The sequence below is a fragment of the Nannobrachium achirus genome (assembly GCF_963921795.1).
Source record: "Nannobrachium achirus genome assembly, chromosome: 10".
NCBI classification, from domain to species: domain Eukaryota; kingdom Metazoa; phylum Chordata; class Actinopteri; order Myctophiformes; family Myctophidae; genus Nannobrachium; species Nannobrachium achirus.
In genome coordinates this window covers 60677350-60703430 of record NC_137819.1, presented here as the reverse complement: position 1 = coordinate 60703430, position 26081 = coordinate 60677350, and the positions used below count along the sequence as shown (strand labels likewise).

General features: G+C 46.0%; 1 protein-coding gene across 1 annotated transcript in view; it reads left to right on the top strand.

Moving 5' to 3' along the window:
* Window positions 1-26081, top strand: part of osbpl10a (oxysterol binding protein-like 10a) — a gene marked incomplete at its 5' end in the record, with an annotated part of 278334 nt that overhangs the window by 90077 nt on the left and 162176 nt on the right. Inside the window, one exon of the mRNA XM_080735634.1 lies at window positions 4560-4622. Within this exon, the coding sequence (XP_080591760.1) occupies window positions 4560-4622 (63 nt within the window). The remainder of the gene's footprint in view (window positions 1-4559; window positions 4623-26081) is intronic.

The window sequence follows — 26081 nt, the reverse complement described above, 5'->3', positions numbered from 1 at the left end:
CCCATGCTGGAATGTATCCTCTTACGCTATACAACTCAAAGGTTCCAAATGCGCTAACATTAGCATTTAGCAGTGAACAAGCCTCTCACCATGCTGGAATATCCCTCTCACTCAAACCTCTCTCTCAAAGGTTCCTGAGTAAATAGGGAGAGCTTCCTAGGATCTCCTTTTAGTAGAACTGTACCATCATGCAACTGTACTTTTCCCATGCAACCTTCTAACAAGTCTTCAACTCTCCCCACACTACACACACAGTAGCTGCTTGACTTCATGTGGCTCAAAAAGGGAATTAACCCACTCTGCACACAGACTAGGCTGATTCTAACAGGAAGCATGTTGGAAGGATGTTGAAAGCAAGCCAAATAAGCAACTTTACTTCAGAACAAGCCCGAACAAACAACCCACAACTAGAAGTTATGGGGAAACAAGACCGAGTTGCTTATAATGGGCAGACCTGGCAACACTGCTAGACTGAGAACAGTGTGTATGGTAGCAGTACATAGACTACACTACCCATGATGCATTGCCCATTTAACAACCTCCCTTATCAACTTTCCACCATTCCACCACATAGGACATTAACTATGGTGTTTATAAAGCCAAATAATCACCTGTGCAAGAACCTTCATTTCCATACTTAAGCAAGTGTGAGAGTGAGCGTGTTTGATCCTCGCTTGAATGCCGCAATCTCACCTACTTTACTCCAAGTAGTGGCAGTTAGTTGAATATGGACTAATTCAACTGTAGCACATGACAATCTCTCTCATGGTAACAAGTTCTTACACCCATGAAAGGCATATGTTAACCATTAAACATTTAAACCCCCTCCATAAAACTTCTAACATCTTGAAATGCTGTACCACTGAATTATCTAAGCATCAATATTTGATTCAGGACTCTTACCGAATACTAGCTGAACCACTCCTCAAGGACAGGTCCCCAACAAACACTCGGACTCAGGCTTATGCATGGCCAAACCTTTATGCTCTGCCCTTAAAGGGGCAGTGCTACTCCTGTAAACACTTGACATGATTCCTGAATGAGCAAAGCATTAATCTTAATACACAAATATACTCAGTAGTTCCAACCTGCCTGCAGAGTAAAAGTAGCATTAGTATATGATTAGCAGCAATGTTGGGAAAAGAGGCATATATTAGAAGTGAGCAGTAGCATCAGAATATCATCCATGCATGATATCAATAATAGCATAGGCTACACCTGTTTAAAGCAGGATGGGAATCCCTGCATGGAGCCATGCATCTGAAGGGAGTATGGCCACACCGGCCAACATGTTGGATTAGCTGCCGAACTAGCTGGTGTTTGCAGAGTGTAGCCCTGCGATTAAGGATTTAAGAAACCCAGTGTGGCATCTGCTGGAGACAAACAGCACTGGAAGCTGGGCAGGAACAACAGTTCACATACTGTTCTAGGCAGCACAAATCACAGCCAATGCCATCATGGTTCGGGGTGCACTGTAGAGCAAAGCATGCTGTTAGCTTATGTTGCTACAAACAATTTGAAGCTTCCACTACTACCACTGTTAGCATATGCTATACTGTTGAAATGTTTTCTCTTCTGAGAAGCAAGCATGCTAGTAATACATTTTAGATGAGACCTTGTTCAAGTTATGAGTAGTAGTAAACACGTAAATGAGAACAAATGAAGTAGTGCATCATGATAGCTGTAGTTAACATTAGGCATAATACTGTTAGCAGTAGCATAGTGATAGCAACAGATATAAAAGCAGGCTAGCATTGCTATTGAAGCAGCACGGCAGTAAGCAGTATCTAAAGCAGAACCATATGGTATCACCAAGCTTTCGAGCAGAACCAGAGAGTAGAGCAGCCGCAGAAGCAAGCAGCAAATGATTCCGAAGCTTCGGAACCAAGCATTGGTAGGGAAAGCAAGCTCTATTTAAAGGAGCCTTCCCTACTGATTGAGAGCTCTGATTGGAGTATGGCAGTCATGTGACATAATGACCAGCAGATATGTTAATGAGGTATGAGAACAGAGCTGACTGACAACTGACACTCAGACTGGCGGCGACTTGACTCCCATGCCCTGCATAAACTTACGCTATGCTTTATGTCTTCTGACCTAAATATTTTTCTCAATTGTTTTATATTTTGTCTTTTAAATAACTATACTTTTTAAAAAGGAGGAGCTGCTGTCTTGGTAGTAGTGTTATGAATATATGTTTTTAAATATAAGGAAGTAAAGGTGAATTATGTTTAAAGGAGTAGTTCACCCCCCAATTATTATTATTATTTTTTTCTATTGATTACTCACTTGAGTTCAATAATAGTTTTTGTTTTTTGTCACATTCCTAAGCCAACTATTTGATTATAATAAATTGCCCCCCATTGATTCCAGATGGAGACCCATCCGGAATCAATGGGCCTACAAAGAGTCTCCTCAAATCTTTGGCTTAGGAATGCGATAAAAAACAAAAAGATATTATTGAACTCAAAGTCTCCATGGGTTGAGTAATTGTTAGAAAAAACTTCATTTTGGGCTTGAACTACTCCTTTAATTGCTTATTCTGTGCTTGTTATAAATCGTTGTGAATAAAGATATTAACTGAATGGTAGGAGTGTCTAATTAGACTATTGAAGCTGGTATCCTTCTCGTGTCCACTGACTCCGTCAATGAACAGCTGCAAACAACAGTAATTGGCATCCAATTGCCTAATTAATGTCTGGTTATGCAGACTTCTAGCCTGCAACGACCAGACTAATATTACTGTGTAGATATTAGTCTGGAATCTCTGTGTTGAGCCTGCATTTCCAAGGGCCGGATTTTTGCCGTGCATGCTCCTAGGAGTGAGTGTGTAGTACACTCACTGTCTGTCTGTTTGTAGCGCCACACACACACACACACACACACACACACACACACACACACACACACACACACACACACACACACACACACACACACACACACACACACACAGGTCAGGGAGGACGACTCTCTGTGCTACACTATGTCTGTATGTTTGTAGGATACTCACATGCTGCAATAGTGCTGTTTCAACTTAGGAGCACAAGTTGGATGGGGTAAAGCCTTGTGTAAACACAGCTATGTTTACATTTCCTACAACAAAAAGATTTACAATGCGTTTAAGATCACAATCCCTTGCTGCAACCACCCTGAGTGCTGTTGCGCAGACTGCACCACTCAGTTCACATTGGTGTGATTATTTTTCTTCTTTTTTTTGAGCGGTGGTCACACCGTCTCCTATACAGGCTGAGTCTGTATGTAACCTGCAATACCTTTGCTGACCACACATTTTAAGGGAGGGGCACTGTTATTCAGGCCAGTCACACTCACACACACACACACACACACACACACACACACACACACACACACACACACACACACACACACACACACACACACACACACACACACAGCCTCCACCACTCAGTTCACATTTGGTGTGATTTTTTTCCTTTCTTTTTGCCCTGCACTTTTTGCAATCCGTCCGGATTCCAGGCTAGCAGACTTTATGTGTGCTACTCTACCAATTGCACCTTATCTGCCAGAAATACTGTCAACCTCAGATCCTACATACTGCATCTCTGGGTTTAGAGAAGCCTCCCTGTGCAACATGTCATATGGATGCTTCAGCACCTCACCCACATTAGAGTTAGAGAGGATTGTGGAAAACACACTAATAGGCTGCTTCCTTCTATTGAGGAGAGAGCAGGACTGTACATTCTCCATTGGTACATGAGCTCATTTTTAGAAAATGACTTTTTTGGCTGCAATGGATGCAATGGATGCATGGATACAAGCCATTTGACTGCTATAGCCCATAGCTAATAGCCAAGTGAACACTATGTTAGTCTGTAAGTGTTGACAGTGGTTCTCAACTTGGGGGTCACAATTTCAAGCTGATCCTGGGTTAAAAGATTCAGTACTCAGTTTAAAAACATGAACCCATAGTTTATTAAATTGTCAGGCCGCTACGCAGCCTTACACTGCTCTGATCAGAGCAATGGTCACAGAGTTATGGCCATTTGAAGGAAAACAGTAACACTGCCATAACGTTTGGTGTAGATTGTACAGTAGCATTGGTGTGCCAGTACCACTAGGGGCACTGGTGTACTGTAGGGATGGGATGATAATGATGAAAATGTCAGATCACGATTATTGTGACCAAAAAATAGTGATTTACGATATTATCGCGATAATCAAAATATTGCAAAAAAATCGCAGATGAATTGATCCCAGTGCATGACGGAGGACAATTTCATGACGAATTCAATCTCCACGATACGATTATCGTGAGTGCTTTTTATCACGATAAACGATAATAGCGATGTGACTATTCTAATGGCAGACCCCTGAACACTGTTAGTGCCAAGTTTGGTGCGGATCGGAGCAACTGCGCACCTGTGGCCCCTGAGGGTCACGTGTGGCTCTTGGTGTGACCTCTACTGTATTCTAATGGCAGTGTATGGTGTGACTGTGTGTGTGTGTGTGTGTGTGTGTGTGTGTGTGTGTGTGTGTGTGTGTGTGTGTGTGTGTGTGTGTGTGTGTGCTTTCAGGTGAGGAAACTAAAGGGATCAGATGAACATCTGAGTGTGGAGAGAACAGGCCAGGAGGGGCTGGTGAGTCACCACACACACACACACACACACACACACACACACACACACACACACACACACACACACACACACACACACACACACACACACACACACACACACACACACACTTCGTTTACAATACGGTACAGACATACATCATGGTGCGTGGTCTTCTAAGCAAAGCAAATAATATTGTTTCCTCTCCACACTTCTGCTGTGTTGGTATTAGTGTGTGTATTCTCTCACTGTTACTCAGTGGAGCAGTACGCTTTCATTTGTCTCAATAGAGTGTGTACGCCAACCTGCTCCTCACTGCATCACACAAAAAATAAATGAACAGAGGAACGATTTTGCCCAAATAGAGCCTATACATCATCCAAAGATTGCCCTATAATCTAGGCTGTTTTAGTAATTGCGACTTGGCCTTTGGAGTTGTCTATTTTTTGAGGGCGCAAAGGGCCAAATGCCAGGGCTTGAATGCCATCAAATAAAACAAGATTTTAGTCCATTGAAAGAATTTGTTGAATTTAAGGGTTAGGGATGATTTTTAAATGTAATATGTGGTACAGTCAGCTGGGGCATTATAAGGCCACTGTGGCCTCAGGTCATGCCATTTCTTTGAGGGGCACAAGGCCAAACGGAGGGGCAGCGGCGGCCATGGCCTTCATGGCCTCCATGAAATTCCTGCCCTAGTCGCAGTATACCATGAGAAATGTCACTGCTTTGTCTCCGTGAAGCTGTGTGTGTACACATTTTTACGGTCTATGGGTTGGTTCCCTTGACACATCACTGTGACATCACAGGTGATATCACAGGTGACATCACCTATGTAAAAGTCCATATATAGGTATTCCCCAGAATCCCTTTTATGCCCATATATGAAGATCCCTGATGTCATCGATATACCGGTATATCACTGGCCAGATGGCCAAGACATGGCCCATATCTGTGTGGCTGGTTCAGATAGGGATATCCATGTATGGGCATAACATATATTGTATGTTGTGATGTCATCTGAACCACTCTAACAGAATCCCTTTTATGCCCATATATGGGGATCCCTGATGTCATCAATATTAAGCCCATATCTAACAGGACTTCATATGGGAATGCCCATATATGGAGGAAGACAGCCCATATCCGTGCGGCTGGTTCAGACAGGGATCTCCATGTATGAGCATAAAAGGGATGTACTATATACAGTACATGGATCTCCATATATGGGTAACTGGTGTATAATAATTGGTAAAGTATTTTAGAGATGTACAGCTACTGTTCTTATATAACTTCTTTCTGTTTTAACACAGTAACTGTTGGGAGATTTGCCATGACAGCGTATTACTATATCACAGTGAAGTCTCAGATCTTTATGGTGACAGTCAGAGCTGCTTGGGTTCAGGGGTTAGCCTTATCTGAGCAGGAACACTCACAGCTCATTACGCAAAGAACGTATGATATGGAATGAAAAAAATCAAACCTCGGTTTGAAGTGAAGCGGTGAATCTTAGTATAGAATTGTCTGGAGAGCCGGTATAATAGGTTTTAAAAAAATATATAAAAAGTCCTGCTTGCTGGTCTCTTAGTTGTTTGTCAACTGCATCCCTCTATAATTATTTCAGTTTCTGTTATCTTTGTGGCCTACTAAATTTTTCAACTTCTGCTAGATTTTCAATGTATTTACTCTTGTCTGCCTTAATGCTCCTTTTTACCATTCTGTTAGCATCTGTATATTCTTATTGTGCCTTTGCTTTTGCTCTTATGCAGCTATTTGTCATTGCTGCAATAGGTGAGACCTATTGCATGTACAAGACAGATAAAACCTGAAGGCCAAATTATCATGTGAAGCTTGACCAATCCTCAAAGTATCCATTCATCTGACCGGGAGGGACACCGCACACATATTCTTGACGTACAGGACAGATAAAGCCTATTCATTCTGAACTGAAATGACCATATATGGACATGGGACACACATTTTGCTTTTTGAAAAAGCCTATTCATTCTGGACTGATATTTTGCACATACGGGACAGGAAAAACCTGTTCATTCTGGCCTGGAGTGACCATATATGGACATGAGGTGACATACATTGTGTTTTTGAAAAACCCTGTTCATTCTGGACTGAGATCACCATATGGTAATTAAATGGACATTCTGTTTTTGAAAAAGCCTGTTCATTCTGGACTAAAATGACCATATATGGGCGTGATACACACAAAGCCACTCATAGGAAGTGGTTTTCACCGCTTCAAAAATGGAAAAAACGCCTGACACTGTGGTTCCCCTGTGACATCACAGGTGACATCACAATGATGTCAGATACTCAGAGCAGGGATCTCCATATATGGGCATAAAAGGGATTCTGTTAGGGATCTCCATATATGGGCTTTAAAGGGATTGTATCCCAGGTGATGCCCTAGGGAGAACCACACTAACAGAATCCATATATGGCCAACACAGATGTCCAAGACAGATGGCACGACCTCGCCCTTTAGGGCGTCTTACTGGTAATATATACTTACATTTTATCCCTGTGTATCTAAAGCTTCAAGAAAGTCACTGAATTTAAGCTAAAATAAATCTTTCCAAAGCTGTATACAGCTTACAGATGTAGTTAAATGAGTTGTAAACGCAATCTCATCCGAGGTTGTTGCTCTTCAATGAGTTGCTATTTTACCAAAGAAAGCACTATTTTATGTCAAGCCGTGTTTTTAATTAATTAGCCCATTCATACTGTGGGCGTCCCACGAAAACCAGAAATTGCACGTCAAGTGCATATCAGGTAAATCCCCCATCCGTTTCAGAACATTTTCAACAATTCCAAACATTTGTATGTCAGTGGGTTGAACACAAGATACAATCTCAGTCATGCACTCAAGAATGTCCCCTGCCCTCCTGCTCTATCTCTGTCAGACGTCTTCTCTTCGTTCCACTTTGTTGAAGAGCCTGGAGCGTCTTTGTCTGCCAAGTTTAGAGGACAAAGCCAGTATGTACAGTTTGTGTGTGTGCACTCCTAAATGTTGTTTTCTATTCTGCTTACTCACGACTTGTACAGTAGTTTGAAGTTGATTGAAATACTTAGTTGATCCCCGACGAGGCACACCAAACATAGCCGACTAGTGTGTCACAGTGCAACCAGTTGTGAACTTACTTACTTACTTTATTTGTTTATTTAGACGTGACAATGCATATTAATGAACACTACAACACTGCAATGTAAATACACCGGAATGAGCAAGAATGCTAAATTTCATCCGTAGTCCCCACATGAAGACAAAACAACACATACCAACAAACAGTAACCCTACATTAAGAGAGGGCGTTTAAATACATACATACAAATACTATTCCTCCTGTAAACAAAAAACAAAAAACAACACATATTACCAACAATAGCCTACATTAGAAAAAGGATAGTTAAAAATATACATACATGAGCTATACTATTACGACTATACATGGTCACAGGTTTGATTGTCAACTAACCATTTTTTTAGATTGTACTTGAAGGATGGACATGACAAACAATCTCTTATTGTTAGAGGTAGGTCATTCCAGATTGAACAGCCCTGAACTGAAAGGGTGTTTTTTCCAAAAAGCGGTTACCCGGTAAGGTACTTTGCAGTCCCCTCTAGTGATTGCCTAGTATTGAGTCCTCTATCAGGCTTCCTTTGTATGAATTCCTTTAGGGGAGGTGGGCATAGACCATTTAGGGTCTTATATATGATACTGACCTGTTTAAATACCTTAAAATTAGCAAAACTCAAGAAACGGTCTGAAACCTCTGAAGAATATTACAATGGTGATATGAGTGGGGTTTCCTTAACTTGTGAGCTTGTAGATTGATTTTGACTGATTTTGGTGACCTCATGATCTTTCGTGTAGCACACACATTATCTCAAAATCGAATGGGCAGATTCCAGGATGAACTCTTTTGACCCTTTGATCAATTTAGCCTGGAATCCACTTCTCAGCCTGGGAGGCTTCCATTTGAGCCTGATTTCCGAATGTCAACTTTGCACTTCATTGCCAATTGGATAGTGCTCAACAAATCACAGTAGGAAGGGAAGTGACTTTAATTTTGCGTTTGGAAGCTTCTGGTCCCGCCTCCTATCACATAGAAAGCATCCCAGAAATGGAGTCTAAAAGAAAATAAGCTGAATGTAGCGGCCCGATCTGGGATTCCAGGCTATTAAGAAGCAGCACAGACTAATACTAGCCCACTCAATCATCTGAACCCTAGCGTAGCTATTCTGGGCCATAATGGGTGATTATTATTATTATTCGATTGAACACATTTGTTTCTTTTCATCATTGGGTGTTTTTGTCAGTATAGTCTCGTGTAGCCAGACAACTATTCCACAATCTCTGAATGCTATATAGAGTTTGGAACCACAGCTCCTGAAAGGCGAGTAACGGAAGTAGTCACTGCTGCACTGAACTGTAGTCCCATTGGAAACATAACAGAAACACACTAGCACGGATAGAGTCATTCGAGTGGCATATTCTTGTTATGTGTGTGTATAGTTTAAGACTAGTAAGACGCGACATGCAACCTCTCCCTAAAGGGCGAGGTCGCACCAATTCTTGGCCATCTGGCCAGTGATGTATATCGGACCAGTTACCCGTAATCCCGTATATGTAGACCCCTGCATGATAGACAACAATGTTAGTCAAAACATGCCCATATATGGGCATTACCAAATTTGGGCATTCCCAGATATGTCCTTAATATTGATGAAATTGGGACAGGGATCTCCATATATGGGCATAAAACGTATGTTAATTAGTAAAGCCAAGCAGGGTCTTGGCTAGTTAGGGCCTGGGTTTGATGCCTGGGGAGCCACACAGATACGGGCCATGTCTTGGCCATCTGGCCAGTGATATACATCGATGACATCAGGGATCTTCATATATGGGCATAAAAGGGATTCTGGGGAATACCCATATATGGACCTTTACATAGGTGATGTCACCTGTGATATCACCTGTGATGTCACAGTGAAGGGAACCAACCCATAGACTGTAAAAATGTGCACCGACTTCATGGTAAACTGCGACCTTCAGTCACAAATCACAATAACATTTGTAAACATCAAGTAACACCAACAACACCAGAGAAAGACGAAATAACGCCCCAAGAAATATTTAAAGAAGACTTAACGCTTCCAGTAGGACTTGTTACCGCTGCTGCACCAAGGGAGCGTGTGCGTCACATCCTATTCATGATCAGACCTCCGTTGCTTCAGACAGGAGCATTTCGTCGTTGTCGGGTGGAAACCTTGTATGTCCAAAACGTATAGGTTCCGAACGGAACCCTGTTTATTTAATACCGGAGGACAAGGTCCCCCTATGGGATATCGGCGCCATCTGGCGGCGCAACAGAGTAAAACTCATATCCTTCCGTACGAGAAATGTCATTTGTCGGAAGGGCTGTCAATCACAAAACGAGGGCACCGCCCCCGAGTGTATATAAGCCCTGTGGGCTATCATAACTTCCTCAAAAGCCGCACCTCTGCCCGCAACTAGCGAACCGAGGGGCTTAATTCGGGGGACCTTGTCCTCCGGTATTAAATAAACAGGGTTCCGTTCGGAACCTATACGTTTATTATCATACCTCCAGACAAGGTCCCCCTATGGGACTCATACACTCCCCGAGAAGTCATGAACCGACAAGACTGTCGTGTACACCGACCACCCCCGGAAGGAGGTCTCGTCAACCGACGTGACCCCTCCCAGGACTGGCCCGACCCAGACCCACAGGGCCTGGGCGTGTTCAGACAGAAAAAGAGACCCTGACAGACCGAGATCTGCCTTATGCACTAAGGGCAGACACGGGTCCGCCTTATAATACTACAGTAGTATAAGGGAAACACTCAGGGTCCCCCCCCAGGTATCCTAGAGACAGTAGCATGCTGTCCCAGGAAGGGGAGAGAGCCGCCCCACTACATCGTAGGCGGGGCAGCAGCACCCAGAACCGTATGCGCCATGGCAGAAGGCGCAACGTCCAGGTGATAGTAGGTCGCAAAGGTGGACGGCGAAGACCAATTCGCCGCCGCACAAATCTCCTCAATGGAGACACCTTTGGACAAAGCCCAAGAGGTCGACACACCCCTAGTACTGTGGGCCTTAAGTGCCTCTGGCACTTCAGACCCAGCACGGGTATAAGCCAACCTAATGGCATCCACAATCCATCTCGACAGAGTGGGTTTGGACACCGCCTTTCGCTGACGGGCATTCATGACCACGAAAAGCTGAGAAGTAGACCTGCTGTCCACCGTCCTGTCACAGTAGGCCTTCAGGGCCCTAACCGGACAAAGACAATGAAGACGCCTATCCTCCTCCGATGCAAACGGAGGAGGATGGAAAGCCGTCAAAACCACAGGTTCCTTCGGGATCACTCGGTTCTTAGGAATAAAACTCAAATGAGGTTTAAGAAGAACCTTGGAGTCATTATTGAGAAACCTCATACAATCAGGGCTCACAGAGAGCGCATGAAGGTCGCTCACACGCTTAGCCGTAGACAAGGCAAGCAAAAGAGCTGTCTTGAAACTTAAATGTTTCAAAGAGGTCCTCCCAAGCGGTTCAAAGGGTGCCTTGCAAAGGCCCTCAAGAACCACTTGTAGATCCCAAGCAGGAAACAAGGCTCTGGTCACAGGTCTCAAATGGTCAACACCATGCATGAACTGGACCACCTCAGGGATTTTAGAAAGGCCTTTACCTGCCACCCCCAGGTGGCAGGCATCAATAGCCGCCAAATAACCCCTCAGTGTAGAGAACGCCAGACCAAGGTCCAGGCGATCCTGCAGGAAATCTAACACCCTCTGGGCCGGAGCTAAGTGAGCCACCACAGGTGGCTCCTGCAGCTCACACCAGTCCAAAAAGGCATTCCATCTTCCATCGTACACAGCCCTAGTGGAGGGGGCTCTAGCACTCTGAATAGTGGCTACAACCATTGGTGAGAAACCTGCTGCTAACAGGTTCTCCCTCTCACGGGCCAAACCCACAGGTCTAGGCCCCGTGGGTCTGGATGGAAGATCTCGTCCCCTGCCTGGCGCAGCAGATCCCTGTGCAAGGGGAGCCGCCAAGGGGGTTGTAGCAACTCATAATGTAATAACGGCTCATAATGTAATAACGGCTCATGTAATAAAACTAGACCAGGTCAACCTGGTTGTGCCAGACCCCCTGTCTGTCATCATCATTTATGACATCATGCCTTTTGTAGGCATGTCATCATCATGTCATCATCATATATACCCTTTATATAGAAAACCCGGACCGACAGACATTTGCTTATGTAGGCCTACCCATTTCATGGGTCTGGCAAAAAATGTAATAAAAACTCATAATGTAATAATCAGCTCATAATGTAATAAAAAAACGAGCGCATAACGTAATAACAGATTTTTCAATAATGTAATAATGTAATAATGTGTTACATTAAGAACCTCCACATAGGAGGCTCATAATGTAATAAAACTTCATAATGTAATAATGTATTTTTTATTACATTATGAACTGATTATTACATTATGAGCTTTTATTACATTTTAATTATTACATTATGCGCTTGTTCTTTATTACATTATGAGCTGATTATTACATTATGAGTTTTTATTAAAAAAATATTACATTATGAGCTGTTATTACATTATTGGTTGTGGGTAACAAACCTTGCCAACTTTGTTGATGAAGAATGGAGCAACTATCTGCTAAACATGCAGCAAATGAATACATATAGGGATCATTTAAAGGGAATACACCATGAATATAAATTTTTCCAATTTTTATGTATTTCTTTGGTGTCTCACCAGCAGGTTCTATCCTCACAAAGTCCTATTTCTGGCCATTGTGTCTTTCTCAGTTTATGGGTAGATCTATGCACCGTTAAGCAGGTTTCAGAACGGGCTGTCTGATTTTAGGTCAGATTGTGTGCTGAGTGGGGGTTGGGGAGGGGTGGGCAGGCCTGAGAAGGAGGCAGGAGGAGCTGGGAGAGGGTTTGGGGAGGGGTGGGCAGGCCTGCTGAGCAGGAGGTGGGGAGGAGTGTGGGGCCAAAACTGGTTCAATAGCGCAGTCCTCCCACTCAGGACAAGGTGGTACTGCAGCTGAAAATGCTCTGAAAGCCAGGCAGAAATGACAGGGGCTCTGTATTCAGAGTGGTAATTTAGCCTCAAACCTTTTGAAAAACGTTTTTTTGGGACACAAACAATGTTATATTATTTAAAAATGATTACGTTATTTTTAAAAGCATGGTGTAGAACCATTAACTGTACAAAGAGCATCCACAATGTTCAACGTACAGTTCGTGATTGTATCGACACTGGGTGTTGATGCAACATCGATAATATCCCCATGTGGTCAGTATGACGACAGTCTGCCATTGCTAGTTCTGGGCCACTTTGCCAAAGGTCATGGGGACCATTATGTAAGCCTTGATGGACCAGTCACACACTTGATTCAGGTTCAGGTTCAGGTTCGGTTTATTAGTCAAATGCGTATCCATACAAGTACAGACAAACAATGAAATGCTTGTGCCAAGAGCACTCTCAGCCTTATTGCACACAAAACAATACGACAACAACAGGTCACCCAGGACAACCCAAAAAACAACAAAACAACCATACAGTGTGACAGTGTACAGTTTAAAAACTGCGTATATTGCACATGACTACCTACGTCTCGCTTCCATCTCTTCGTTAAGCAACCTGATTGCTTGAGCATAAAAACTATTACTGAAACGGGTGGTGTGAGATTTGATGCTCTGGTAACGTTTTTTTGAAGGGAGGAGATAGAACAGGGAATGGGCGGGATGACAGCTGTCCTTTAAGATGTTCTCTGTCTTTTTCTTACAGCGTGTGTTATAGATTGTGTGTAGCTGTGGTAATTCTGTGCCAATGATTTTGGCAGCTCTCTTCACAATTCTCTGTAACTGTTTACTGTCTTGAGCAGTCACGTTACCAAACCACACTGTTATGCATCCTGTCAATACACTTTCTATGGTACAGCGATAGAAATTAACAAGAGCCTTGGTGCTTAGGCCAAATCTCCTGAGGCGCCGCAGAAAGTACAATCGCTGCTGCGCTTTCTTAAGGATACCTTCGCTGTTTTGAGACCATGTGAGTGAGTTTGTTATGTGAACACCCAGGAATTTGAAACTGTCCACTATGTCTACAGGTGAACCATTTATGGTTACGGGACTGTGATTGACTTCAGATTTCCTAAAGTCAACGATGATCTCTTTTGTTTTACTAACATTTAGAGAGAGATTGTTATTCTGGCACCATAGGGTTAGCTCTTCAATTTCCCTCCTATAGGCCCTCTCATCATCGTTGGATATTAGTCCTATAACCGTGGTGTCATCTGCAAATTTGAGAATAGAATTATTTCCACACCTGGCAACACAGTCATAGGTGAACAGACTATACAACAAGGGACTGAGGCAACAGCCCTGGGGCGCTCCAGTCCTGGTCAATATCTTAGATGAATGCTTGTTCCCTATTCGTACAGATTGTGGCCTGCCTGTCAAAAAGTCAAACAGCCAGTTGCAGATACTACTGCCCAGACCAAGACCCCTGAGTTTCAACACAAGCTTAGATGGTACAATCGTGTTAAAGGCAGAGCTATAATCTATGAAGAGTAGTCTGACATAAGAGTTCTTATTCTCCAGATGTTTCAAGGCAATGTGTAGTGCGAGAGAAATAGCATCATCGACTGATCTATTAGCACAGTATGCAAACTGTAATGGATCAGTATTGGCAGGGATAATGTGCGTTATATGTGATATAACCATTTTTTCCAGACACTTCATAAGAACAGAGGTCAAAGCCACAGGGCGATAATCATTAAGACAGGTGACAGGTTTTTTCTTTGCTATGGGTACAATTATGGTTTCCTTGAAACACAACGGTACCACACACAATGACAGGGACATATTGAAAATGTCAGTAAAGACTCCCGAAAGCTGGTCAAAACACAACTTAAGGACACGTGAGGCAATCCCATCAGGACCGGCCGCCTTATGAGTCCCAACGCTTTTAAAAGTTTTACTCACATCTCGTTGTGTCACCTGCAGCTCCACCGCACCGGGTGTACCCCGCACCGGTGTAACTGGGTCCGTGTTGTGAGATTCAAAGCGGGCGAAAAAGTTATTCAATTCGTCCGGTAGAGAGTCCGAGGTGTTAATAACAGCCGGCTTCGGTTTGTAATCCGTAATCGCCTGCAGCCCTCTCCACATTCAAAGAGTCCAGGAAGCAGAGGAGAGCGCACCACTTCCATCTGGCCCTCACTCTGGCCCTAAGTCTGGCCCTCACTCTGGCCCTAAGTCTGGCCCTCACTCTGACCCTGACCCGGTACCTCACTCTGGCCCTGACCGGTACCTCACTGTGGCCCTGAGCCCCTGACCCGGTACCTCACTCTATGGCCCTGACCCGTACCTCACTGTGGCCCTGACCCGGTACCTCACTCTGGCTCTGACCCAGTACCTCACTGTGGCCCTGACCCGGTACCTCACCTTGGCCCTGACCTGTACCTCACTCTGGTCCTAAGTCTGGACAAATCGAAGTGGTGCGCTCTCCTCTGCTTCCTGGACTCTTTGAATTAAGTGTGTGTTATCGATGTTGCATCAACACCCAGTGTTGATACAATCACGAACTGTACGTTGAACATTGTGGATATTCGTTGTACAGTTAAATGATCCCAATAGGTATTCATTTGCTGCATGTTTAGCAGATAGTTGCTCCATTCTTCATCAACAAAGTTGGCAGGGTGTGTAGCAACCAATAATGTAATAACGGCTCATATGTAATAAGAGCTCATAATGTAATAAGAAATCTAATAAAAACTCATAATGTAATAATCAGCTCATAATGTAATAAAAAACTAGCTCATAATGTAATAATTAAAATGTAATAAAAGCTCATAATGTAATAATCAGTTCATAATGTAATAAAAAATACATTATTACATTATGAAGTTTTATTACATTATGAGGCTCCTATGTGGAGGTTCTTAATGTAACACATTATTACATTATTACATTATTGAAAAATCTGTTATTACGTTATGCGCTCGTTTTTTTATTACATTATGAGCTGATTATTACATTATGAGTTTTTATTACATTTTTTTTATTACATTATGAGCCCTTATTACATTATGAGCCGTTATTACATTATGAGTTGCTACAGGGGTCGAGAGAGCAGTGGGGTGATCAGAGACCTCCACACTCCCCTGGACGGTGTTACTAGAAGAACCTCCCGGTTGGAACATCTGATCCTCTCCAGAGTGGGAAGGATCAGTTCCAGGGGCGGGAACGCGTAGAGAAGGCCTTCTGGCCACTCGTAAGCAAACGCGTCCGTCCCCAGAGGAGAAGGTCCCCTCACTGAGAAGTAAAGGGGACACTTCGCGTTCTCCTGAGAGGCAAAGAGATCTACTCGAGGTTGACCGAATCTGGAGAAAATCTGCCTCACCACCGCAGGGTGGAGAGACCAATCCTCGTAACGAGGCTCCCCCCTGGACAACAGATCGGCGCCGCCGTTCTGAAGGCCCGGAACATGGGAGGCTCTGATGGACCTCAGACGAGGCAAGCACCAGAGGGTCATCTCGCGCGCCAGCTGATCCAGCGGGTGCGAGCAGAGGCCACCCTGTTTGTTGAGATAATACAGGGCCGCCGTGTTGTCCGTCCTGACCAGAACATGACAACCCAGAAGAAATGGTTCGAAATGCTTGAGCGCCAAGTAGATCGCCATTAACTCCAGATAATTGATGTGGTACTCCAACATGGCCGGGGTCCAGAGACCCCTGGCTGAACGCCCCTCGTGGGTGGCGCCCCACCCCGAGCGGCTGGCGTCCGTGGTGATCACCTTGCGTGATATCACCTCGCCCATGGAGACCCCACTCGTCAACAACGCCTGGTCCCTCCATGGGACCAGAGCGTCCATGCAGACCTGGCTGACCGTCACTTTCCTGTACCCTTGCAGGGAAGGAATCCTGAGCGCCAGTGTCCACCGCTGGAAAGGTCTCATGTGAAACCTGCCCAGACGCAGAAGTTGCACCGCTGATGCCATCAGCCCAGCTAACTTCATGCACTCCTTGTACCTGACCACCTGGTTCAGTCGGAAGGAGCTGAGACAAGTCAGAAACCTGTCCACCCTCTCCGGTGAGAGGCGGGCGGACATTGTGGCCGAGTCCAGAGATATCCCTATAAAGGAAATCTGCTGGGAGGGTGACAACATGCTTTTGCCAAAATTGACGTTGAAACCCAAGGCCTTCAGGTGTGACAACACCAGATCGGTATGGCGCGCCGCTCCTGAGCAGGAGGCGGCGGAAATCATCCAATCGTCTATGTAGTTCGCGAGCCTGACTCCCTGATGCCTCAGTGGAGCAATGGCTGCCTCGGTCACTTTCACGAAAACCCGAGGGCTCAGGGAAAGACCGAAGGGGAGGACCGTGTACTCGTACAGGCGCCCCTCGAAGGCGAACCGCAGGAACTTCCTGTGTGGGGGATAAATGAGGATGTGTTGATAAGCATCCTTCAGATTCACTGAACAGTGGAAATCCCCCTGTCTCACTGATCTCATCAGGGACTCTGACGTCAGCATCCTGAATTTGAAGGGCTCAGGGAAAGACCGAAGGGGAGGACCGTGTACTCGTACAGGCGCCCCTCGAAGGCGAACCGCAGGAACTTCCTGTGTGGGGGATAAATGAGGATGTGTTGATAAGCATCCTTCAGATTCACTGAACAGTGGAAATCCCCCTGTCTCACTGATCTCATCAGGGACTCTGACGTCAGCATCCTGAATTTGAACTTTTTCAAGTGCTTGTTCAGAGCACGTAAGTCCATTATAGGACGCAGCCCCCCCCCCTTTTTCTGTACCAGAAAATAACGGCTCCAGAAGCCTAAACGGCTCTGGTCGCGGGATAACTCCACTATAGCGCCCTTGCGCAATAGTGAGCTTATCTCCTCCCTCAAGGCATCCGCTTTAAAGCCACGGGCTCGAGTGTAAATAACCTTGCTGGATAGGGAGGGTATTTCCGCGAACTGTAGTCTGTAGCCCCGTGTCACTGTCCGAAACACCCAGTGATTCGGATTGCAACGCTTCCATTGCTCTGCATACTGTGCTAACGTGTTGCTGAGCAACGGAGAAGCCTTGGGGTTGTACCGCCTGAGCGGGACTACTGGGCCGTGAGGGAGAGGATGGACGGGACCGAGAGGTTCCGTATCCGGGCACGTTTCCGTATCCGCTAGACGCCGGGCCGGAAGGCGCGGAGACACCGGAGGAAAGAGTGTTTCCGTTTCCGGTACGCTTATTTCCGTATCCGGTGGGAGACGGACACGTGACCTCCGAGAAGCCTCGCTTGTTAATAATACAGGCGGCACATAACGTGGAGCCCGGGCGACAGGGTTTATCGCATAAGTAACAAAATCCCCGGCTCGGGGAATTGTATTTACGTTTATAACCTGTTCTAAGGCCTTTATATGCTTCCTTACGGGAAGACGAGGCCGACCCTGGGTGTTGAAAAGTGCTGGCTTCTTCCCTGACGCTAAGACCAAACTCCTGTCCTGAGCTAGAGTCGGCATAGCAGTGCCGCTCAGTGGAGACAGAGGGGTATTGCACACTAGTGAAACCATACCATTGTGAATAGGAATTAGCTTGTCTGGGAACATTTTGCAATGAGAAATATTCTGCTTGTACCCTGTCTGCGTGACTGGAGAAAGCGATATTTTCTGAGTGGAAAGAAATTCCAGCCTGGACTTCTCTACACTGGCTAAATTCATGCAAAATGGGGTCGTCTGTACTAGAGCAGGTGGGTTTGAAAGAAACAGGCATTGTTTTGTCAACACACACTTTAATACAGGCACTGGAGGAGAGCACAGAGGAGGAGACAACAACATTATTTTCTTGGCATGAGAAAAATTGTTCATATTGTTCACTCGTTTGCGCTTGAGAGGGGGGGTCCCCTGAATGATCAGCGGGACCCCGCCAGAGTCCAGTGTCACTTTCGCGGCGGCTTCCCACGGGCCTTGTGGGAGCTGGCCGGTATCCCGTGCCTGGGAGGGTGGCGGGATTGAGAGCGGGTAGGAGCCCCCGCTGTAGTGCGAGGGGGTCCCGCGGAGGAGGAGGAGGGGGTCCTAGGGGGATTGTTGGATTTCCCCTGCTTGGATGCAGAGCGCCCCCTGTCAGCCTGACCAGGGGCCTTGCTTCGTCCCTGCCTCTTCTCCTTTCTGGGTGCCTGGGGGTCCGTCGTGGCCTCCAGGAGTTCCAGAGTGATCTTCTTATCCGCCACCTCCTGGCGGAGAAGCTCCAGTCCACCGCCCATGAGGGAGTTAGGGTGGCCGGGGAGGTCTTGCAGGACCTTCTCGGTCTCCTCTCCGGAACTGCCAGGACACTTTACCTTTTCAAGCCACCTGGCACGTTCCGCCTGGATGCAGTAATCCATACCGTGTCCAAGCCACTCGATGGCGTGGACATTCAGGTCCATCAGCATGCGCAGCGACTTGTCCACCTCCTCCACCGTATCGTTAGGCACCTCCCGCATCTCGCTAAGGAGGCGCCTGGTGGAGGAGAGCAGCAGCTGGGTGGCGTTCATCGTCCTGGCCGCCAGCGCGGAGGCTCTGTAAGAGTTCCTGACCCTGGACGACTGCTTGTCGTCGTAGGCGATGGCAAAACCAGGAGGCTTCTTCCCCACGGACAAGTTGAAGGGATTGCGGCCTCCAGGACCGGTCCGCTCATGAGCTGGCTTGAGGCTCCCGATGAGGGACTGAGCCATCAGTTTGTCCATGGGAGGGCACAAGGGGATTCCCGCCTTCTCTGCGTCGCGGCAGTCGACCAAGAAGGGGAGCTTGGGGGGGTCCTTGTGCGTAGTCCAGGTCGAATGCAGGGCTTCTGCAAAACCTGGGACTAGTGGGAGCTTAACCATGCGTTGCGGGGGGGAAGGTTCCAAATCCTGGCCTAGGATAGGAACCCTAGCCCGTGGTCCGAGTGGCGCGCCTCCGAGCGGCAGCTCCAGGCCGCAGCGGATGGTAGCACGTTCCAGCACCGAGAGCTCGTCCATGGGGATAGAGTCTGGGTCTTGTGCCTCTGCCCCTCTCGCCCCAGCCGGCATGGAAGGGGGGAGAGAGGCAGAAGGGGCTGGGGAGGACGCGGCGGAGGTAGGAACCTCGGCGTGAGGAACCGACCCGGCCGCGCCTCCGCCCTGACCGGAGGGAAGCGTGGACTCGTCTTCTTCCGAGTACTCACCCTCCGAGTCCACCTCGGACATGTCGTAGTCCTCTGGCTCCGGTTCGTCACCGTCGCTAGCATGCCAGGAGACGGGGCTAGGTGGCCGCATGGCCCGGAGCTGGGGGACGGAGAAGGAGAGGGGAATGTCACCGACGATTAGCGGGTGGAATTCCTTGAAAGGGACGGCCAAGGTTGCAGCTGGCGGTGGAGCAACGTGGGCGGTCTTGCATGTTCTCTTCTTGGGCACGGCACCAGTCGAGCCAGTCGGAGAAACAGTAGGGGGAGCAGCAGTAGCAGGCCCGCTAGCATCGGGGCTACCGAAGCTAGCTGAGGGCAAGGCCGCTGGAGGCCTAACCACGTGGCGAGAAGCAGCGCTGTGGCGTACAGCGCTGTCCGGCACACGAGGAGAGGTGTCTGGGAGGGTTCCGGCAGAGACCGTGGTGTGAAGGCCGTAGCCTGCGGCAGCGATCTCACATCGGGCCTCGAGGGCTGGAACGTCGTACTGGAGGCATTCAGCACAGTTCACCCCCGTGGCCGGGGCCGGAGGGGACAGAGAGGCCAAGGCGTGTCCTACCCCCATGCAGACAATGCAGAACGGGTGGGTGTCTTCATTGGCGATGAGTCCTTTGCAGCTGGGAAGGCCGCACTTCTTAGGGACCCTGGCTAGCAGGCTGCTAACCGTGGGCCGACGAGCCGCCATCGTGAAGCTAACCGAAGCTAGGCGAAGCTAAGCTAGGGCAGGGAAACACGTGGCAGAGCGTACAGAGAAGAAGGTAAAGACTCAAAGACAAACGAAGAGAAAACCACGAACTGTAGAGAGAAGATAGAAGAGAAACGTACAGGAGGGATTCTATAAAGGCCAGTGGCCGACTTCCTAGCCGTCGCTATAGGCTAAACTTTACAGAATTTAATTACTATATGGCTGAGTTCGCGACACTCTAGTTGCAAGGCAGAGGTGCGGAAAGAGGAAGTTATGATAGCCCACAGGGCTTATATACACTCGGGGGCGGTGCCCTCGTTTTGTGATTGACAGCCCTTCCGACAAATGACATTTTTCGTATGGGAGGATATGAGTTTTACTCTGTTGCGCCGCCAGATGGCGCCGATATCCCATAGGGGGACCTTGTCTGGAGGTATGATAATAAACTGTTTGTTTTGTATTTATCATTTAAAAAATAATTTAAACTAGTGAAAACAGCCGATCTACAAGCACACAACGCCTCGCACCGCGAGGCGTTGTGTGCTTGTAGAACAGTTGTTTTCACTACTTTTGTGCGACGGCCTTGTATGATGAAGCTTTAGGCCATGGCTACACAGAGCTGGATTTTTCATATATCCCGGTTTTTCAGATATCCACATAGAAAAATATCTAGGTCCACACGGAGCTGGATATTTCATATATCCCGGTTTTTCAGATATCCACATAGAAAAATATCTAGGTCCACACGGAGCTGGATATTTCATATATCCCTGTTTTTCAGATATCCACATAGAAAAATATCTAGGTCCACACGGAGCTGGATATTTCATATATCCCGGTTTTTCAGATATCCACATAGAAAAATATCTAGGTCCACACGACAGAGATATCTAGGTCTAACAAGCACACACACAGTAAAGTCTTCAGAGATATCCGGTTACCATGTCTACACGGATCCAGTGAATCGGATATTTTTCAATCTCTCCACTTATTTATCCGGTTTAAAAAATATCCAGCTTTGCGGCCGAAATATCCAGCTTCATGTGGCTGCAAGCCCCAACAGCACAAAAAAATGTCTAGATTCAGAAATATCCAGCTCCGTGTAGCCATGGCCTTACTTTGCGAAATAAATTTCAAATTTGAAACTTGGAGATACGAGGTTTCTGCCCGACAGTGACAAATCGATTTGCAAATTGTGGGAGTCAACAGTCTGGCCACGCGAGACTATTGTCAGTATGACCCAGCAAAAGCACCAGTTATGAGCAATCTTCTTCCATTAAAGCATGAGAAATGTTAATCGAGTGTCAGTGGGTGTTTTCCCACTGCTAACAGGGCATCTCAGGCCCTGTCTATACATAAAAAAATCCCCGGGGGTTTCTGACTCGTTTTGAAACCTCTACGCCTCCACACGGGCCCGTGTAGAAAAATATGTGTGTCCACATGGTATTATAAAAACGCTATAAATCCCTGTCTGTGCGTCACCGAAGCGGGTGGCGCGTCCCCCTGCTCTCATGCAATCATTGCAGCAGCTATCTATCTATAGGCTATCTATCCAAGTTTCACAATCTTCACACTTTAACATGCACAATTGCTATTTAAACATTCATTTAACTATTTCTAGAGCAGGAGAGGGGAGAGGAATCGTCGAGTGTGGTGCGCTCGCTCTCTCTCTCTCTCTCTCTCTCTCTCTCTCTCTCTCTGTGTTAAACGAATGTAACTCTATCAATCACTTCGTGGTCAAGCAAGCATCACTTGGTATTGAGAGAGAGAGTGGTGCGCTCTCTCAGACGGACTTTTGTTTTAGCTTGCGCTGATCGTGGAAATAATTTAAAAGGAGGCACATGCCGTGAATAATCAACATATTCTCACCTTCAAAGCGTCAGACAACTGATGAGAATGGACTGGAGTAATGCCTGCATTCATGCGTATGTCTCCATTATGCTTGAAATCATTTGATATTGGCATTTGATATCCAAACTTTGACAAAGAGAAGAGGCAGCGCGTCGCGTCAGATATGCTCCTTTAACAAGATGATCGAGGGCTGCATCTCGTTATTGATAATGAGCACCTGATCGATCCAGCTTATTGAGCCGGTGGAAAGCTATATGAACAAATTCAGAACATAACTGGTATCTTTTGCAACTGTGAGTTCGTGGCTGACCAGTGACCACCATCTATGAAGATGACATTTGACAAGAGTAACAAATAGCCTATCATTAAACAATCATTCATAAATCATTAGGGCTCCATCCCTAACAAGACAGCCGAGCTTAACATGTCGTGAATGCGCTGATAAATAGGGATATTCTACAGAGAGCACCATGCTGCCACGGGATTCTCTCATAGCAAGGACAGGAGGAGGAGGCGAGGAGCACAAGGTGACGTAAGCATGCAAGCACTTCTCCGTTTACGGTGTCCACATTGTAAAAGAAATACGCCCGGGTAACAAAAATGCTCTGCAGCCGGAGTTTTGGAAACTATTCGGCTAGTCCTCCGTTTGCATGCGTCTGCATGTGGACACCCATGGGCGTTCGTGGCTTTACCCCCCCGGGGATTAAAAATACGTTGTCGTCTGGATAGGGCCACAGTTAGATGCAGCACTATCCTGTTTTTTTTGTTTTGTTATCCTGCTCTAGCATTTTTCATTTGAAGCCACAGGGAAAGGAAGAGTGTTCTAAAACAGTAACCTGGGTGTTTCTCTGTCAGCGAGCAGAGCGGTGGGAGGGAGACAATTGTTTCATCGATTTGATTTTTGTTTTCTGTCTGTGTGTACTCTACTCGTGACCAGACTAAAGGCCCTTTTCCACTGGCAGCGATAACGATGATGATAACGATTTAAAAAAGTGGGTTTTCAATTGAAGTGGATCGGCAGCATCCACTCAACACCGATACAGACAACGATAGCCGACAACTACATCGTTAGGATCAACAACGATGTGGTTAAGATCACAGTGATATAAGGGGGCACGGTGGCGCAGTCAGTAGTGCTGTCGCCTCACAGCTAGAAGGTCCTGGGTTCGATTCCCGCCGGGGGACACTGTGGGTGCTGGGGGCGTGTTCCCTCCTCCGCGTCATCAGTGCCCACACCCTAGGTGGGGTTGGCAAAAGGGCCTTTCTGTGTGGAGTTTGCATGTTCTCCCCGTGTCTCCTAGGGTAGATACCCTCACAAAAACATGCAGTAATCCTGGTCTCTATAGACAAGATTCCTGGCCGATTGCAGGAGGGACGCCCCGCCCCCAAGTCGAAAGTGAACTTCCGGGTTCTCTCTGTCAGGCATGCATATAAACGTGTTGCCAAGTCAATTTATTTACCTAAACTATCTTGTTTTTTTTGCTTATTTATATTGCAAGAGTTGGCTTGTTTGGCTTATTTCTCTCACAAATTTTGGCAACACTGCCCAGCGCTGCAGTAAAAGATTATGACAATGAACTGAAAGGGTTAAACCAACGGAGGTTTTTTTTTCCAGCTGTCAGCTACAACAACAAGGTAAAACTCTCATGCTAGCTAATTAGCATTGTTAGCTACGATCTTTTACTGTATGGTGACTACTACTCTTGTTACAACTAAGTAAAAGTTATTTTCACTTGTGACAACACAACATTGATTATAATTGAAATAAAAGCTCTTCGCTGTTGTGTTGTATCTGTGAATGCAATTGTTTTCTGTCTTTCAGACCTGTACTGTACGTCCATGCAGGACCAATGAAGCCAGATGTGAGGGTCGAGATCTCCTCATCATATTTATTGCAATAAAATATTTATACACACTTTTCTTTGACTTGTCCATGCCTTTTTTTTAAACTGTTGAGGGTTTCAAATGTTGTACTGTATATTGTGTTATTGAGATAAGGAATGTTCCCAATGATGCTTTGAAGGAATGCTTTTAAACACTTGTCATTTTCAATTAATCCAGTTTGTTTTTGTATCTATTAAAGCCAAATGTATTCATTGTTTTGACGTGACAGTTTAGGATTTAATGATTAAATGAGCATTAAATATGAATGGATATTTATATTGCCTTGATTAGGATTAAATCGATGATTTACAGTGATATAGTGAAATGAACACGGCATAGGATGCACATAATAGGTGGGCTAATGTGTATTATGTCTATTCTGGAGTGCGTTGAGTTGTTGACAGGCCTATTTGTAAAAACATTAATGCATATCACACAACACAAGCCAACTGTGACTTCATGGTGACATCCCAGAAGAGTGGAGAATGGAGAAGATGACGTTTGACATGATCAACCAGCGTTCTGAAGGGAAAAGTTTTTGTTTACATTTCCCAGTGCAGCACAACAGCAGAGTGTGAAAGGAACACAGTGCTCCTATGTCGTCTGTGAGTGATTAAAAAATACATTTTGGCCATTTTCCATCTGCAGAGGGCTACACTGCAACTCGCCAGTCATCAGGGGAGCATCAGGTGTAAGTTTTATTAACAAAAATCAGCGTGGTGTGTCTGCCACTGTGTTAGCTGTGTGTAGCCAGTAGCTAGCAGCAGGAGGGAGGAGGAAACTTGGCATTCAAAAAATCATATAAAATCGCAGAGTGGATTAAACATGCCAACCTTTACATTCCCCATTAGGCAAGGCTTATGTGACAACACGAGGCTGTGATGAGATCATTTGAGATAAGGTTGATGTGTTTATTAGGGTGCTAATGTCTGCTGCTTAGCCCTGTGACCAGACAGAGGAGCAGGCTTGATATCAAAAATATATACATAAAATCGGCCAATGTATTAAAACCACCAAAGATGTCATGGTCCTGTAGCTAGGGGTTAGACTGAAAAACGACAATGGAATTAGATCATTTGCTCCAGTTTTAATGAATCCGTGATGTAATCTGTTAGCCTAGATTAGCTTGGTTGCAAAAAAAAAAACGTCTGTTTAAAGGATGGCATAGTGGGCTTATTGTGGCTGATTTAGGAACATTCAGAAGATGACAATGCCTGTGTTTGGGTCGAGTGTCTTGTGGCATGTGTAAAGCATAGTTTTCAAACGTGTTTTGTCCATTTTAAGGGTGGAAAAGGTCATTCTTTATCATGTGTAGTAATAGGCTAATATTCCCATTGCAGTTGGCTACGTTAGTTAAGAGGAGAATCAGATTCAGATGAACGTAAACAGGAAATCGCGCTACGATCAAGCCCAAAAAAGGGCTTCCGGTCGGAAGTAGGGGGCGTGGCCAGGCATGTTGTCTATAAAGCCTCCCCCTGGCCCGCCGGGGCGCCTGATGGAGGGGAATGGAACTGGTTGGAATAACGTGTTCCTTCCACGCGCTACGTCCAACCGGGGAAGCTCCCCCTGTCAGGTGATAAGAAGCGGCCTGCTCACTTCTCATGCATTGAAGGAAGCATGAGCTCAGTTCGGGGCCCTCCCCAGGTTGGCAGAGGGAGAGTAGAGCCCAGGATCACAGCTTAGGCAATTGGCACCGGGTGAAAAAATGGGTTACAAAAATCGTGGGATAAAAAAAAAAAAAAAAAAAAAAAAAGATCACAGTGATATGGAACTGGGTCTCTGACAAACAGCTTGAGGTGCGCTCTGCGCGAGCGGCTGTTAA